Source organism: Anabrus simplex, chromosome 6 (genome assembly GCF_040414725.1).
Source record: "Anabrus simplex isolate iqAnaSimp1 chromosome 6, ASM4041472v1, whole genome shotgun sequence".
NCBI lineage: Eukaryota > Metazoa > Arthropoda > Insecta > Orthoptera > Tettigoniidae > Anabrus > Anabrus simplex.
The window spans coordinates 125,798,972-125,818,676 of record NC_090270.1 but is presented as its reverse complement, the minus strand read 5'-3'; the positions used below and the strand labels follow the sequence as shown (position 1 = coordinate 125,818,676).

The window sequence follows — 19,705 nt, the reverse complement described above, 5'->3', positions numbered from 1 at the left end:
AGTTTAACTCTCGGGGCAGGTCCGAAGCCTTTCTACCATGTAACTTTTCCCCTAAAATGTAAAGACACCTAGAATCAATTCTATCTTTTAAACTACATATTGGGATAGAGAGTGCTTAACCCTCTCGAGCTCCCACTCATATTGCGTTGAGGTGAACTTATTTTCTCAACCGTTTCTTCCTTAATGTAATGTAAATTGTCTTCTTCTATAAGTCACCTCTCTAGTATGGGATTAGCCCTTGCAGTAACAGCCTAGTGCCAAGTAGGTTTTATATAAAGTGTATTAGGAGTGCAAGAACGCCTCCTCTCAAGTTGGTATTTTAGAGGCCATGTAATTGACCTGTTTCTTTACTTAATAGGCCTCAGTAGGTTGGGTATTTTTTACCCTTTTCATTTCCTTGGAGGACAACTTGAAAGTGGAGTTTGGTGTGGCCTTTGATAGGCTCGAACTTAAGAGCAGGTTGCTCTTTCTAAAATTTTGTTTTCTGCGCGCCTCGAGGAGGCTTTACTGTGTAATTGGGAGCAAGAGCTCCTGGGCATGATTGGGGGTCTTCTGCCCCTTTGTTGAATCTTGGATATAGTAACGTTGGGCTCATTGCTCAAGAATTATGTGTCTGGCTCTCGGAGCCCAAATCCTGTAACTCTGTAATTGTACATTTTCAAATTGGTTGCTTTGCTACTCTGTACCTGCCATTCTTGTTATTTCTTGATTTTGCAAAGAAAATATAACCTTGTTAAATTTTACCTTAACTTTAATTTCGTATTTTGAGACCTGTTCACCCCCGCACCTTCTTTCACCTCTGCTAATCCACCAAACCACGGTAACATACGCGACAGTGTAGCTCCTTCGTATCTGAATATATTGCTTTACCCATCCCTCGAAGCAAACACACAAGTAAAAGAAGACATTATAAGATAACCAATGATGCCAGTAACACATCCATCTCTAACTAAACTGACACCAGGTTGTATGTTTGATTTTCGAGCCTCGGTCGTATACTCATGTATAACATTACTTTGAACAACAATACCAATGCAAAGATTACTACCACAATTCATACACACTCGTAGCACACCGGGCGATTTGGCCGTGCGGTTAGGGGCGCACAGCTGTGAGCTTGTATCCGGGAGATAGTGGGTTCGAACCCTACTATTGGCAGCCCTGAAGATGGTTTTCCGTGGTTTCCAATTTTCACACCAGGCAAATGCTGTGGCTGTACCTTAATTAAGGTCATGGCCACTTCCTTCCCACTCCTAGCACTTTCCTATCCCATCGTCTCCATAAGACCTATCTGTGTCGGTGCGACGTAAAGCAACTAGCTGGATTTAGAATGTTAAACTAGTAGTATTTTTTGTAATATTTTCTTTCCATGGAATTGCTTGTTGTACTGTTGCTGCTGTTCTTCTTCTTCTTCTTCTTCTTCTTCTTCTACTTCTTCTTCTCCTTTAACTTTAGTTTATCATCACTTGTAATGTTAAGTGTGGAAAGCTTTACATACATTGGCAGTGTAATATCTTGAGATACACCAGCCACAAAGGAGGTGGCAAATAGAGTGCAGAAGAGCTCTCACTTTTACCAGCAAGTACAAACACTTCTCTGGGATCCCAAAGTACCAACAAAATCAAAGCTGGTGATATTCAGTCAGTACTTCATACCAATCTTAACCTATTGTATTGAAACCTGCACCCTCACTAAGAATGACTCATCAAGGTTGCAGGCATCCGAGATGAAGTTCCTTCGGTCCACAATTCAAAAACCCAAACTGCAGAAGTTGAGAAGTGATGTGGTTAGGAAGGAAGCTGGGATTGAGACATCATTCTTAGATGGTGGTTTGGGCATGTAATGAGGATGGAGCCAACAAGGGCAGCATATGTTAACTTGGAGCAACATGTGGCAGGGAAACAGATGGTGGGAAGACCAAGAACCTACTGGATGGACATCGTAAAGATGGACATTTGCAGATCGGGGAAGGGCACTGGAGGATGTGGTTAACAATAGAATGTATCTCAACAAGACAGAATGGAAGAGGCTCGCCAGCAGTACCTGGGAAACTGGAACTTTAAAATGATGATGATGTAATGTTAAGTTAGCTCAGCCTCTAGTATTGTAAGCTGTAGTATTAAGTACTGGAAACACTTAAGTTGTGTGTGAATTTGTATATGATTATGCTGGATTTAGAATGTTAAACTAGTAGTATTTCTTGTAATATTTTCTTTCCATGGAATTGCTTGTTGTACTCTTGTTGCTGTAGTTGTGTTAGGTAATTATGTTTTAACTTTATTATCACACTACTGTAAGTGACCATTGCCACCGGGATATTTCCCAATTGCAATGTATGTTAATAATAATAAAAACACCACTATTGCAAACACAGTGTACCATCTGCAAGTTGAGGAAACAAGGCCATGTGGACCCAGACAGAGAGGATACTGTAAACCAAGATTTGAAAACAGTTAATTGACATCTAGACTAAGCAGTTGACCATGTAAAGTGGTGTAACAAGATCCATAAGGTAGACCTTGTACCACTGGGAAAATGCTAAGAAAAGAAGATTCTCCTGAGTCAGGAAGGAACTTGCTAACTTGGGCTCAAGAGGCCAGCACCATTCTGTCTGAGCCACTTGTCCTGGCAGGGAGGAAATTATAGGATTAATTTATTGTGAGAGAAAAACAGAAAATGATGGGTAAACCGTTTTAGTAATAATAATGTGGATTTTTTAATGTACTTTCAACTTCTGTTGGTTGTAAAAGATATTGTAGTGCTAGAACTCCCATTGGTCTCTCAACTTCTCAGGTAATGATATGGAAATTACTAGACTCCACTTGGTTCTGGTATTCCTTCCACCTAATTGTGCCACACTCCTCTCTTTCATCTTTCCTATCCAACTTCACTTGCTCAGCTCTTCTTCTCTTCCAAGCAAAATGACATTAGGTCTGCAAAGCCTAAGGAGGAAGTCTCATGTCCCATCCTTTCCTTTCCATAATGACCTCATTCCTTGAGGGTTTGGAGCTCTTTCTCTTTTGTCTAAGATTAAATTATGTTAGGCTGATAATCCCATTGTTTCATATAGCACCCAGTGTTGATGTTTTGACTAGAAAAGTGGTTCACCCCATGTGGGTGGGGGACGCAGATGTAGAATGCACCCCCGGTATCCCCTCCCTGTCGTAAGAGGCGATTAAACGTGGCGACCTTGGCGCGGACATGGATTGCGGTTTGGTTTCATGTGTTGGACCCCCTGTGGATGTTATGGGCTGGATACATTCACGGGTAATCCTTGCCTGTCGTAGAAAGTGTATAAAAGGGTCATGTGGCCATTGGTCCCCTCTTTATATTTTTTTTAGGGTTAGTTTTAGACCGATTGAAAATTCTGCTCGGAGATGGGCCTCTTATGTGTGCGATTACGCTCGAAAGGCTGCTGGTGACCTCGGGAAGCCTTCGGGTGGGAGTGCTATGTACCCGTGCAGTAGTATCCGCCTGACAGCACAGGTCCCTACACAGCCGAATGCCAGAAGGACATATTATTTTTTTTTTTTTTTCTCTCTATATTTATTACTCTGTACATGTTACAGGTTCATGCTATTGTGGGTGATTGGAGGAAGGGAGTCTTAGTGCTCATTGCCCCAGTCGTCACGTATTAGGCATCATCCAACATTGAACCCCGGGCAATACCTGCTACGATCAGGTGAATATTGTCTTGGCTGCCTGGTTCGGCTACAGAGGCCCTTGATCAGAGTGGGTAGCATTCGGGTAGGATGATTTCGGACATGACTTTGAAACTTCTTCAGCCTGTCCAATGTGATCCCTCACCAAAATCTTTAACATTTGATTCCTTGATAGGTTCAACCCCCGGGGAACAAGCGCAATGTGAAGGAATGGCATCCTTCTTCCCTAGGTTTCTGGTTACTATCAGAACTGATAGGAGTGACTTCAAGCTGGTAAAGTCTATTTTGTTTAGTAGGCACAGAGAAGGTGTCTACGGCAAATGGGTAGATCTGAAAAAATGTTTGTTGCTAAAGATGCGCACTGCTGTGCAAACTGATTGGTTGCTCAAGTGCGACCACTTTGGCTAAATTCCCATCAAAGTGGAGGAGCACAACACCTTGAATCTGGTTCGTGGAGTTATCTTCCACCGTTATCTCATCTTGAACACTGACGATGAGTTGATGGAAGACATAGAGCACCCTGGCATGACACACATCTGGCGCATTACACGCAAAGTCAATGGCAAAGACGTTGCCATGGGTGCAGTCATTGTCTCCTTCAAATTGTCAGTGTTACCAGAAAAGGTCAAGGTAACAACCTATCACGACGATGTGAGGCCATACATCCCGCCTCCCATGCGCTACTATCAATGGCAGAGGTTTGGGTATATGGTAGCTTGTTGCTTGAATCCGTCGGTATGTGTTAAGTGTGGCAGAGGAGCTTACAGCGTGGAAGAGTGCACAACTCCTTACTTTCCTGGTCTTCATTCACCCCGAGATTGGATCTGTCTGGTATATCTCGGTGAGAAGAAGATCCAGGAGATCAAGACCCTGGATGGTCTTTCCTACCAGGAAGCGCGCCGTAAGTTCAATTCTATGAATGCACCCAACAAGACGCTAGACTACATGAAGGTAGCACAGACTCTTCCAGGTTTGTCATTTACATCTTCTAAACCTGTTACGATCGCTGCGTCCAAGGCAGCTGTTGCTCCTGCGAGCAAAACAGGAAAGAGTAAAAGCTCACCACCCCACCTTCGACCACAAACAAGTCTGTGCTGGCTGGGACTCTTAAGCCGGCGCAGCAAGGGGGAAAGGCCAAGTCTCCCCCTACAAAGAGGTCAGCGAAAGCCGTTCCCACACCGGCGGAGGCGGCATTGTCAACCAGGACTGGGAAAATATCTCCCAGCCCGTCTAAACAAGAAAAGAAGGCAGAAAAGCGGAGCACCCTTACCAGGCTCCAGATTTCTCCAGATAATTTAGAAAAAGAACTAAAATATATAAGGCAATTAGCTCAGTTCAATGGTTTTAAAATAAATACCGGTATGGTTAATCGGCTAATTAATAAAATCAAAATTAGACTGTCCTCCAATCTAGTACCAGATAAATCCAAGAAAAATAGCTAAGCCACATTTACATATAACAACCCGGTTATTCATCAGATCACAAATGTTCTAAGAACAAAACATCAATATAGCCTTCAGGACAGTAAATAATAACCAAAACATATTTTTCAATCATAATAAGGTCAGTAGTAATAATAATAATAATAATAATAACAACAGTTACTCAAGATCTGGATTTTATAGACTAAAGTGTACACAGTGTGGGTTCTCGTATCTGGGTGAAACTGGGAGGAGCTTCTTTACAAGGTATTTGGAACACTAATGCTTCCAAACACAAGTATTCAGCCATGAGCCAGCATATGAGTGAAACGAGACATAAATTCACTTCAATTGAGAAAGATCCAACCATTGTTAAAAGCTTAGGCAAGGGGAAATTATTGAATGAAATGGAAAATTTATACATGTTTTTTGGACCAAACCTACAATAAAGATAATAATCTTAACGATGTCATTGACAACAAAAATCCATTATATGAGATAACTCCAAGGATGATCCATACTGTAAATGAGAATAAGGTCCCTACTATTTTTCAATCACAGTACTCAAATGTTCCATTTATCATGCCTAATATTAGGCCTGCCCACACCAATTCGGGTAACACCTCTCTAGCAATAACACAGGCGCACAAAGTACAACTCACTCCCCTTCCCACCGAGCTCGATAGCTGCAGTCGCTTAAGTGTGACCAGTATCCAGTATTCGGGAGATAGTGGGTTTGAACCCCACTATCGGCAGCCCTGAAGATGGTTTTCCGTGGTTTCCCATTTTCACACCAGGCAAATGCTGGGGCTGTACCTTAATTAAGGCCACGGCCAATTCCTTCCCACTCCTAGGCCTTTCCCATCCCATCGTCACCATAAGACCTATCTGTGTCGGTGTGACGTAAAACAAATTGTAAATACTAAATAAACTCCTCTTCCCCCTCTATGCTCCACCCCTCCGTTACCACGTCAGTACTTCACTAGAAATAGAAAGTTTAGTCGATCAGACACAACCAGAACAGGTGGATCCAACTAACATTAGGCTTGATGAATGAGTTTGACCACAATTATGGGGTATTATACTATTATCTTTATAATTATCAATGCAGGCTTTAACATTCATTATTCTAAATTTCTTTTTCTTTTTATTTAATTACAGACAATATTCATAAACTATTCCAAGGTAGAACAATGAATCAATGAGAACAGTAGTCTAATAAGAACGGCATAAATAATCCAGGAAGCATTTTGTTAGTGGAGCAGTTGCCTATGAAGAATATTTGACAACATAATTTGAACACACATGACGTTTAACCCATAATTATACTAAAAATCTTAATATATAGTATCATCCAACCTCGCTTCTTTCCACATGGGGGATATTGAAGCTTTGCATGATTGACAACATACCACAGTTGCAGTTTTGTTGCTGCCAAACGTACGACATAGGTGATTAAAATGCACCTTTGGATGAACATACTTTTTACAAATGTTATTAACCTAATGATTCATCCAATAATTGATGAAGATCCAATTTTTGCTTTGGACAATTTTAGTTAAATGTAGATAATTTTTATTGTATTTATGTCACATATTTTGGTTTTATTCAATGTACACATTTTAAACCCGCGTACACAGCATCTGACGAAAAACTTTTTTTTTCAAAATTTTTAGAATAAGCTTATTTGTATAGTATTAATTTAAAATGTGTAACTCAAACAAGGCCTTGGACTTGACCTTAAGATTGTCAATAGGCTGAAGATGCCCAAAAAAGGGCAAAATATGTACCTAAAAAGTGTATGTAATTCATGTAGAATTTAGTTACTATTAACTGTGTATTGTATTGAATAGGTGGATAAGTAAATTTTATTCTTGAAAGAATTTTACGTATTTCGGGTATCCAAGGATCATCTTCAGTACTAGGAATTTCCATTGCAGGCAGAATCGTCTCTGAACCGCTCTCGATTGCTAACCATCTAGCCAGTCATTTCGTGGATGTGCCTGGCTCCAGGAATTACCATTGTGATTTCCTTGCTCTGAAGCGGGAGGCAGAACGTCATCACCTCAGTTTTGCCACTCAAGCTTCAGAGGACTATATCATCATCATCATCATCATCATCAATGACCCACTCCAGATGCCCGGGTGTGGTTAATAAGCCTCCTCCCCTTCTTTCTGTCCTTCCACTTTTCCTGCTCCATTACTTCGTCCACATCCAATCCAGCTTCCCTAATGTCCTTCCAAATCTGATCCATCCACCTTCTTCTTGGTCTTCCAACTGGTCTCTTTCCCTTAATTTATTTGTTCAATTCCCTTCTTGCTACCTGTTCCTTTCCCATTCTTTTTATATGTCCGAACCATCTCAGTCTTGCTTTCTGTATCTTCTGTACTAACAGCTCTATATTTATCTCTTCTCTGATTTTAATATTTTGAATTCCATCTCTTCTTGCCTTTTTAACCGATGGTCTTAAAAATTTCATTTCTACTGCTTGGATCTTACTATCTTGTCTCTTATTATTTACCAGCATTTCTAGTCCATATATTACAATTGGTATGAAATACTGACTATATAATGTTAATTTTTTTCTCTTGGGTACTTTGTCATCCCATAAAAGCTCTCTGACTTGATGATAAAATGTTGTATCTTTACTTAGTCTGTTATTAATTTCAGGGTTGATTTCATTACTTCCATTAATAATGCTACCCAGATGTGTAAACTGTTCTACATTCTCTAACCATTCTCCGTCTATGTTCGCTTGGCTTCTCTTTTTCTCTTTTCCACAGTGCATGACTACAGTTTTCTTTTTACTAATTGCCATTCCAAACTCCTTCAGATTTTCATTCCAAATGTCCAGTCTCCTTTGTACTTCCTTTTCTCCCTTTCCCCAAAATCACCACATCAACTGCAAATACCAAAGCATTCACTTCATCACTACTGATACTCTGTTTTACACGTTTTATGATTTCATCCATCAATAAAATAAACAATAATGGCGACAGTGCACTTCCTTGCTTGAGACCTTTTTTTTGTATAAAAAAATGTTTCAGAGTCACCACTCCCCACTTGTACACTGCTTTTAGTCTCGTGATACAACATTTTTATCTTGTTAATTAATGATTTGGGTACATTCCTTTTCAATAGGCATTCCCATACATGTTTTTTCTTAACTATATCATAAGCTTTTTACAAATCCAAAAGTACGAATGTGATTTCCTTGTTCCATTTCAGATGTTTTTCCCATTATTGTTTGCACTGTAAATATCAAGTCTATTGTTGATCTATTTGGTCTAAAGCCATATTGTTCTTCCTCTGAGTGTGTTTCTATTATATCCCTCAGTCTTTTGTCTGCGACTTTCTCCATTATTTTTAGCCCATGTAATAATAGGGTTATACCTCTATAATTTTCACATTTCTTCCTATTTCCTTTTTTGAACAGTGGTACAATGCTTCCTTTTTTCCAATCTTCAGGTATCCTTTCATCCTTCCATATGGCATTGAGGGCACTGTATAGCCACTGTAGTCCAATGTTTCCTTCTGCCTTAATCATATCAGTATTTAATTTTTATTTTCCGCTTGCTTTACCTTTGGTCATTGTTTTCACTGCCCTTTCAAGTTCCAACCATGTTATCGGGTTCTCTTCTTTTTCTCAATCTATTATTTCCATTTTCTTATCCCATTCACCCCTAGATTGGATCCGTCCGGTGTATCTTGGTGAGAAAAGGATCCAGGAGATCAAGACCCTGGATGGTCTTTCCCATTCTTTTTATATGTCTGAACCATCTCAGTCTTTAGGTAACTGCTTTGGTATTTGCAGATGATATGGTGATATGGGGAAAGGGAGAAAAGAAAGTACAAAGGAGACTGGACATTTGGAATGAAAATCTGAAGGAGTTTGGAATGGTAATTAGTAAAAAGAAAACTGTACTCGTGCACTGTGGAAAAGATAAAAATATAAGATGGGACTACAACATGCCCTTTATGGAGTGGGAACTCCGCAGCGCCTTGGCACTTTGCAAGGACACGTCTTCCAGACCTGACAGTGTCCATAACCAGAAGTTGAAACACGTTAGTGAGGGTAGTCTGTTATATCTCCTTTGTGTGTTCAACCCAGTCTGGATAGAGGGCGAGTTTCCGTCTCAGTGGCAAGAGGGCATACTAATTTCTGTCCTAAAGCCTGACAAAACTCCTAAATAAGCAGGCAGTTACAGACCTATTTGTCTTACTAATATTGTTTGTGTAAGCTCTTTGAGAGGATGCTAAATCACCAACGTGTGTGGTGTCTGGAGAAAAAAGGACTTTTGTCCGAGTACCAGTGTGGTTTTTGAGCCTCTCGCTCAACTACTGATCACTTGGTATGCCTAGAGAATTCTATCCAGGATGCCTTTCTTCGAAAACAGCATTTGGTGGCTGTTTTCTTTGACTTAGAAAAGACCTAAGACAGTACTTGGCAATTTGGTATCCTTTCAGTCCTGCATCACTGGAGATTCTGAGGTAACTTGCCGGTATATATTGCAAATTTTTTGTCCCTCCGTCTATTCTATGTCCGAGTAGGGAAGGCATACTCGCAGTAATACGTTCTGGAAAATGGAGTCCTACAGGGATCAGTTCTTAGTGTCCCTCTGTTCGCGATTGCCATAAACAGTATTGTCGCTGCTGCTGGTTCAGCAGTAATACTGTCATTATATGTGGACGTTTTTACTCTGCATTATAACTAGCACAATATGGCAGTTGCAGAGCGACAATTACAGTAAGCTATTAGGAGAGTGGAACAGTGGACTTTAGAACATGGCTTTCGGTTTTCAGCCATAAAGACCTCTGTTGTATACTATTACCAGAAGCGCATTCTTCACTTGGATCCTGAACTTTTCTTAGGGAATGTTGCTCTTCCTGTAGTGGACACATCGATTTCTTGGGCTCCTTTTTGATAGCAAATTATCACGGGAGCCACACGTGTGGCACTTAAAAGTGCAATGTACTAAGAAGTTGAATATTCTGTGAAGTTTCTTAGTGGCACTACTTGGGGGGCAGACCGCATGAGGCTCCTACGATTTTATAGGGCACATATTTTATCCAGGTTAGACTAAGGCAATACAGCATACGGATCAGCAAGGTAAAGCGTCCCTATGAAACTAAATAGCATCCACTACAGTGGGGTTAGGTTGGTAATGGGAGCTTTTCGTACAAGCCCCATTGCTTGCTAGTTGCTTTACATCGCACCGACACAGATAGGTCTTGTGGCGACGATGGGACAGGAAAGGCCTAGGAATGGGAAGGAAGCGGCCATGGCCTTAATTAAGGTACAGCCGCAGCATTTGCCTGGTGTGAAAATGGGAAACCACGGAAAACCATCTTCAGGGCTGCCGACAGTGGGGTTTGAACCCACTATCTCCCGGATGCAAGCTCACATCTGCGCATTCCTAACCGCACGGCCAACTCGCCCGGTAGCCCCATTGCTAGCCTGGTCGCTGAATTTGGTGTGCTGCCTTTACACCTTAGGCACCAGCAAATGTTTGTCCTATGCTGCAAATTTGCAACAGATGCCACTTCACCCAAGCTATCCTTGCGTATTCCACAATGGAAACTGTTGGCTGTATGCTGCTTATCCTTGAGCAACGCGGTTGGTTGGAATACGCTTGGATAGCAGTCACAGATTGCTTGATGTACCTTCGGTTCCCTGTCTTGTCAGACAGCTAAGTGGGGTACCTCCATGGATAATATGACGACCTGAAATAATCCTGGATCTGCACACTGTCCCAAAGGAAAACACCGACCCCTCGATTTATCAGAGGCTCTTCCTGCCCCTTGTTGTTCGATATCCAGATTCGGTCGTCATTTACACGGATGGTTCGAGGGCAGAAACAAAAGTGGGTTATGCGTTCATTGTCGACAATGATAGGTTTCTTTTTACTCTCCTGGAAACTTGTAGTGTGTATACAGCAGAGACTTATGCTATCTGTGAAGCTCTGTGATACGCGCTGTCCGATGAGTGCTGATACTGTCTGCTGTGTACCAACTCCTTGAGCTCGCTACAGTCTATTGATACATGTTTTCCTTGGCACCATCTGGTGCAGCGGATCCAGGACCTGCTGGATGGGTCTTTGGATGCCGACACCAGAATCACTTTCGTGTGGCTCCCAAGCCACATTTGTGTAGAGGTAAACGAGTTAGCTGATAAGGCTGCCAAGGAGGCTGTTACATTGCTCCTGTTGCCTTACAAGGTTCCATCAAGTGATATTCGCTCTCAGCTGAGACATTTGGTTATGTCCCATTGAGAGATTGAGTGGCAGGCCACTCCACTTCCAAATAAGCTGAGGGCGATAAAAGGAACAAGGAAGGTATGGAGGACTTCCCTTCAGGCTTCTCGGAGGGGAGCAGTGGTATTATGTCGTCTTTGGATCGGCCACCTTATAGTAACGCACGAGCAGTCAGCAGACCTCGTCATCCGTTTTGTGAGGGATAATGGTTTGTTTTATCGCATATAAATGTAGTGTTTTGTCTTAGTCTTTATATTATTATTTACTACGTTTTATTAAATCGACTCTGTTTTAGTTTGTGTTTGTATATTTTAATGTGTTTTTTTAAAATAGTTGTTTGCATGATATGTTATTGCATTTTAAGGCAATGTCTTATTCTACCATAATCTATCATCTATCATTTTACCAAAAATAAGGCATTGCAAATTAGATCCACTGAGTGTTTTAAACTCGCAATCATTGTTCATTATCATTTGTTTTAAATTCTAGTCAGTGGATACATTTTAAAATTTTAATAATCAGATCATGTCATCCATCTTGTACCATTAAGGGCCGATGACCTTAGATGTTAGGCCCCTTTAAACAACAAACAGCAGAAAAGTGGTTCATTAACATTCCAGGTAATATACATAGGTTTCTGTTTTAATGCTCTCTAATGCCAACTGACTGTGCTTTGAGTTTGTGATGTGAGCCTGTATAAAAACTACAGGTTTCTGATGTTCCCAAGTGGATAGCATCATTTGGCAGTTTGAAGAATCTTGCTTGCTCTCAGTTGTAGATAGATCTTTATATGTGGTATGAGTGGAAAATTTTGTTGTGAAGGTTTGGAGATGGGTAATTTTAACAACTTAGGAATCTCATGTGTGTTAATAATAGAGTCAATGGTAGGTACTAAATTTCTTAAATTTTTCATTTCAGAGTTTCTGGTGAGTTGGACTTGTCTTCTACTAATCTGAATGCATGGACATGGCAGATAATTGGAAAGATAATAAGTACATGTAATGAAATCCGGAAAGTGAACTTCAGTAATTGCTTAATACCTCCTCGCGGTCTTGTACCTCTCCTCACCGCTCTTGGTCAGAGCACTCAGATACAATCTCTTGATCTCAGAGGGAACAACATCCAGACTACCAGTGTTACTCACCTTGGAAGAATGCTTCGGCACAACATATCATTAACTAGGTGTGTATGGGGAGAAATAATGTACAAAAAAATTATTTTTAATTTCTTATTGAATGGAGTTTATACTTGACTTGTTTTTGCTTATTTTCAGATAAGCTACTTTTTTATTATTGTACATGCTTGGTTCGGATTTGCACTGTGACCACTCAAAGTTGATTTGAATGAGTTTATTGATATAAATGTGATTGCTGACATTCGTCTATCCTACTGCTTCTCTTACCCTCCATGGTCAATATGTAACCTACATTCACTTCACATGGTCCAACACTGAAGTATTTTTATATGTATGCTTCATTTGTAACTTAACCTATATCTCTTTATTGCATATAATGGTAAAGTGGACAAAGGAAGAATTTTTTCACTGTTCAATTTCCAGTGATCGTGGAGGTGGATGATGTTATGCCAGATGGACTGTGAAGACGCACCTCAGTTATACAGTATTTGGAGACTGGAGCAGAGCATTGAAATCCTGGTGTACAACCTCGCATATCTTATTTCATATGTGCTGCAGGATATGGCTCTGAGATCACAGAGAGAGAGAGATAGAGATAGAGACTTCCTGGCAAGTAGTGATCCACCTTAACAGACTCATGCCAGTGGCATTTATCCTGCTACTTCATCCTCTTCAGGTCCAATGGTGATAGGATAAGAATGGTAGGAGTAGGGTTTGGGTTAAACAGGAAGGTCCTACTCTGGATCTGCATGATCAATCATTGTCAGTCAGTCAATCAATCAATCAGTCTGCATTTAGTGCTGTCACCCTTGATGGTGGGAGATGTGTGATGGGCATCTTTCTGAGACCCTGTGACCACTTAGGAATTCGGTCCTACATCTCTGTCTGGTCAGGCTTATTTAGGATCATCACTGTTGCCCCAAATGGAGAAGGCACTAGAAAATGTGGGTTAAACATCAATAGTTATATACTTCCCTGATTGGGCAGTTGCACCCAACGAGTCACTGCACATGTGATTGAAAATTCACACATTATCGTTCAATTGTAATTAGAGTATCTGAACATTCTTTGCTGTAAGAGATAGTGACAGACCTGAAAGAAGAACAGCACCCATCATCCACAATTTTGCAAGATTAAAAGTTGATGTTGCTGCCGAGTGAAACTGGACTGTATACTGAGGGAAAATTTGTTGCATTTGGCTTGACTTTTACCATCTTTTGGTTGAGTAAAGATGAAAGAGAGCACTATATCAATAGTGTTGGATTCACTGTGAAGATGAAACTAATAAACAATCACCATCTCAATCCCAGTGCAAACAGTGACACTTAGTAAACCACTCTCTGAAGACATGTTCCCATTTTAGATGCAGATGAATATGCTAAAAACCAGTTTTTCAACTAGCTGAGTAGTCATTTTAAAGGTATCATCTAGGACAAATAGTTATTCCTTGGCAATTTCAGTGCCTTGAGTTGGAAGAGATAATCAGCTCTGGAAAAATGTGATGAGCAGACAAGGACTTGGTAACCGCAGCACCAGTAGACTGTTGCTCCTAGGTCTCTGTAGCAGCTGCTATGCTTTAAATAAAACAATTATAAAAGATAAACACTTGGAACATTAAATAAAATTTAGAATCGTTAAAACTATCTCATGGAATCAAAACTAAACAAGGTAAAATACATAGAAACTAACGGCAGGATGTGGACAGCAGAAGAAACTCTACGAGGCGGTGGATCAAGGAACTTTTGTGGCTGAAACTTCGAACAAAGAATAATTTAGTTAATATCTACTTATCGTAAATACTTGCTTATTATAAAAAACCTCTAAAAGGGAAATAATGAACACTACCGTTAACATAACATCCAAAATAAAAAGCAAACTCTAAAGTTGCAGTCTTACAATCTTACAAATGCTAGTCTTCATGGAAAACACTTTAAATATGAAGCGACCACCTTCACTAAAAAAACAGGTCGAAGGAAAATATTTCCAAAAGAAGCAGATTTACTGAGGTCAAGCTTAATAAAGAATTAAGTTACAAATATGTTATAAAAGGCTTGCCTTGTGGCAACGTGAAGATGGATGTAAGACCTCTTTACACCATTGTAAATTGATTTCTGCTAGAAAAACAACAAATTAAAAAGTGAAATAAAATAAAGTTACTTTAGAAAATTTAAGATTTGCTTACCCCAAGAGAAGCCAGAGCTCCCAGACAACACATCTGCTCTACGTGATGCCGAAGACTTAATTCCAACACTCTGCGGTGCGCTTCTCGAAGGAAGCCCCCGCTGGATGGTGTAACCGGAAATGCCACAGCAAAATTAATGACCAGTTACCGCACAGGAATTACCTTTCGATTTATTTCACCCAATCAGATTTATTAATTAGACACTGATTGCCATGTCCTTGAAAACTCCTCGAAGCTATCTTGTGCAAGTCCCAGAAAAATCGGCACGTGCAGTACAGGATGTCACTAAATTTTGACGATAAAATTTAATACAATTTTAAATTATCCAAACTTGTCTTGAAGAAGACCAAATATATGAACTCTTGTAGCACACATCACATCCTCCCCCACTTTAAATTGAACAAGGGCTCAATAAAAAACTAAATTTTGGGGAGGAAGGAGCACACGACACAACACTGACATCTTGATGCCGTTCTCAACTGGAACGTCCATTATGCATCAAAGTATTCCATCTTGACCTCTGGTTTTGCTGACACTGATATAGGACCTTACAGTCCAACCGTGGCAATCTGGTTACCTTCAGCCCAGCTCACCCATCTAGTGAACTGACTGGAAACTGAGACAGTATTGTATCGCCCAGTATGGTGTAGTAACTGCAGCAAGCTGGAACATTACACACAACCAGCAGAAGAAAGTCTCCACACAAGAACAGCTCCTAAAAAGGTATGGAAGATGAAGAAGCAACGTTATGAGTGAGACTTGAAGAGAGGTCACTTGATAATTTCTAACTGTAGTGTTCTTCTTAAAAACTTAAAATATATAGAATTTAAAGTAACTAATTTTCAAAATTTATTGACGTCTAGCTCCACAGAGCTACCGTGCATGCCCTTCTCTCACGGAGGAGTCCACAAATCTCTCGGTTAAGCAAAATGAAAAAAATTTAAGAAATAACATTCAAGAGTTTACCCATTGACCCATATTACAATTTAAGTGAACCTACATTTTAAGGAAAACAATAGCAAACTTTACAGAACCCAACATTTAAAGAAAAAACCATTTACCAAGTAACATATGCCAATGGGAATATTGTACAAACACATTACTTATCACTAAAATACCTTTACACACGATTTATTTCCAAACAGTTTGAGCACAGCAGGTATGACAGGTCAACACAAAAGAGAAAATATCCTCCAGGTAAGTCAAATTACACAAACAAGACCTTCATTACCAACTGAAGTATTACACACATAAAAACTTACAACTTTAGGAGAAATTAATATACTAGACCATATCCTCATTTAACATTCAGAATTAACCTTAGGTGCATTCTTAATTTCCAGAAAAAGAAAACAAATTAAAGGTTAAATTTTAAATGTTGCAAGCAAATCCAAACTGAGGTAATAATTACACTTTATTACATTAGCTTGCAATGTTGCTCACTTGACCCTTCGAAGGACCGTAGTCACAGAAGGGATGTTAATGAGTCACTATCCACTTCATCATGTCATCATACACATTACTTTAAACATTTAGTACTGATAAAAGTCATATTACATAGCATGTGTTATCACATCAAAGAAGACAATGCAACTTAAGCCTGAATACTGAATAGAAGATCACATTAAATTAACAGTCAAGAGGTGTATCCATACAAAAATAAAAAAACAGTACAAGAGTGCACATACCAAAATCCGACTCACTGATACAGAAAATAAAATGCACAAATAACACCTTCATACCAAGAAATATCAGATCACAGTACGACACACTAAGATAACCATGCCTATGTATTACACAAAAATCACACAAACACTATTATCTATGACCCCAAATCAAGAAGTACCAACAGAAGAAAAAGGCAAAACATAACCTTAAATACTACTTGATTTCATCACACTACAGGAGACTACCGTAGGACCAGTATTGTACTCTCAGGAGGGCGATGAACCCTCAGCACCTTAAGTCCAAAATCTCAATTCACTTGTCTTCCCAAGACCCAGGACAAATCCAAATGTCATCACCATATTTACATATTTACAAAAATATTGGACAGATATGACAAGGCTCGCTACCGAATTTAAAATTTCTAGCAAACTAAATTAATTTAGAAGAACAGCGATTCCAAAACTGATGAAAATAAACACCATGAAAATAAAAATAAAAACAAAGATCTTTTACTGAACCGTAACGCCTGCAAGTTTACCACAAAATTTTATGATGAATTGAGAATAACTATGAAGAACAAATCTTAATGACCTTTGATATAAATCAAATAAATAGCTCAGGGTAATTATAAAGAAACCAAATGTTGGAAGAAAACCCTCCCTTCACATAATAATTCACAATAATAAATGAACAATATCCTACGTCTAACCATCTAATACCAGGAAAAAGATTGCAAAAGAATCTCATATTAGATGAACACCAGACTTCAAATACATGTCATGGGCATAGGTGCACAACCATAACCCATCAAAATTGCCATAACGGCCTCAGCATTACCTGGTCTAATAATATGGTGAGCATCGTGTCACCCTATGAGACTGTCCAAGTCCTCATAGACATCTTTCATACCAAATATAGGAATACACAGGATAAAATATAGATGACAAGGAAATGGAAAATTGCATGATTGTAAAGCTCAACAGATGATCTAGGAAAATTTTCGGACAGATCAAGAGACCCCATGATCTCCTATCTGGTCCAACAATTTAGCAACTGACTAGGAACACCCTAAGTAATCCCATACTTGCTCAGAATCGAACCAAGGTACAGTAGAAGACCGAAATAGAATAAAACACATGTAATTTTATAAGGTTGACGACCAGAAATTTCGATGTAACACTGAGCCAAAACGCGACATTACAGACAATGTTAAATGAACCCATACCGGTATGAACAATAATGCCAAATGAAGTATTCTTACACAGCAGGCAACTAGAAATAAAATATAAATTTTGCAAAATAATTTAGCAAAACACCAAATTTGCAAAATAACATAATAATCTTAAAAAATTGTTGAAAGAATTGCGAAGATTAACCTACAATTTGTTACTCAAAATTTACCAAAATAGATTAACAAAATCCAGTGAAACTCCATGTTGAAAACTTATTAACATGTACATGATAACCAGTACGACAATTAAATTTAAAATTACGTAATCTGGAAGCAGAACAAGAAGAATACGACACAAAATAATTTTAAGGTATAAGGTGTGCAAATAAACTCAGATGTTTTCAACAGATACGTACATCAGCTGTTAGAAACAAGCATGAAGTCACACAGGGAAGTACCTATAGGACTTAGCACGATTCATTGACATAGCCTAAAACAACAGGTGATCACGCAGATGTTGCAATCGAAACACATGGATCGAGAAAACTTTAAATTAATAATACATATTGAAATTTATCACAGAAGACTTTCAAAACACGGAATACACAATGTAATGATATAGCTTTAAAATATTCACTCGATTAGCAGACAGCTTACCACAGGCAAAACTTTTTAACATAAATTGACAATAGACTAAAATAAAATGTCATGGACAGTGACTTACCATTACCTCAAACGTTCAGGTAAATACAGGCTGAAAATGCAAAATACAGATTCCACATCATGGACAGAACACCAGACACATTCAGATGCCTTACATGGAGGTAATACGCGACTCCTTCGGGATATGAACATTGACCGTGAGCAGTCAACATGAAAAAACACAAATAAACAGGGATTAGGAATGCACTCAACATAGTAATTACATCGTTTAAAAGGAAATGAAATAGCATATGGCTTTTAGTGCTGGGAGTGTCCAAGGACATGTTCAGCTCGCCAGAAGCAGGTCTTTTGATTTGATTCCCGTAGGCGACCTGCACGTCGTGGTGATGATGATGATGATGAAGACAACACATACACCCAGCCCTCGTGCCAGCGAAATGAACCAGTGATAGTCAAAATTCCCGACCCTGCCGGGAATCGAACCCGGAAACCCTGTGACCAAAGGCCAGCTAACCGTTTAGCCATGGAGCTGGACTTTTAAAAGGAAATTAACATTAACTAAATTACCCTTTTCGAAGTTTCAGTTCACAAAAATCATGCTCTAGCTACCAATGTAGCAGTTACAATGACGACATTAAATACAATTTAGAATCGTTAAAACCATCTCACGAAATCAAAATTAAACACGGTAAAATACATGGAAACTAACAGCAGGATGTGGACAGTGGACGGAACCCTATGAAGTTGTGGATCGAAGAACTTTTGTGGCCGAAACTTTGAACAAAAAATAATTTAGTTAATATCTACTTACTGTAAATACTTATTTATTATTAAAAATCATCTAAAAGGGAAATAATGAATACTACCATTATCATAAAACCCAAAATAGAAAAAAACCTCTGAAGTTACAGTCTTACAATCTTACCGATGTTAGTCTTCATGAAAAATACTTTAAATATGAAGTGACTACCTTCACTAAAAATAAAATTAAAAAACAGGTCGAAGGAAAATAATTCCAACAGAAGCAGATTTACTGAGGTCAAGCTTATTCCAGACTCTTTAGTATGTTTAGTGTACTTTTATTACTCACCTACGTCACACGTAATATTTCATTTTCATTTGCAACATTGTGAGCGCCATAGCCCTTGCCTAATTCAACCACACTTCATATTGTAAATTATATATTCATAAGAATCTTATGTTTTAGGATTTCCCCAAATATTGTGTATGTTTAATATGGCTGATGATGACCCCGAGTAGGGTTGAAACTAGTCCCATGTAATGTAAATAACATTGTAAATACAACTTAGTATTGAATAGGTGGAAAACTCTCCTGTGCATTATATATATGTTACAAAAATGTTATAAAAGGCTTGCCTCGTGGCTACTTGAAGATGGATGTAAGACCTCTTTACACCATTGTAAATTAATTTCTGGTAGAAAAAAATTGACAGGTATACTCCTGTAACAAATTAAAAAGTGAAAGAAAATAAAGTTACTTAGTAAATTTAAGATTTGCTTACCCCAAGAGAAGCCAGAGCTCCCGGA

The 19,705-nt window shown here is 39.1% G+C and overlaps 1 protein-coding gene across 1 annotated transcript in view; it reads left to right on the top strand.

Annotated features, from left to right (window-relative positions):
- The window catches only part of LOC136875543 (leucine-rich repeat-containing protein 45), a 143,255-nt gene that overhangs the window by 20,511 nt on the left and 103,039 nt on the right, over positions 1 to 19,705 (top strand). Inside the window, exon 2 of the mRNA XM_067149094.2 lies at positions 12,257 to 12,520. Within this exon, the coding sequence (XP_067005195.2) occupies positions 12,257 to 12,520 (264 nt within the window). The remainder of the gene's footprint in view (positions 1 to 12,256; positions 12,521 to 19,705) is intronic.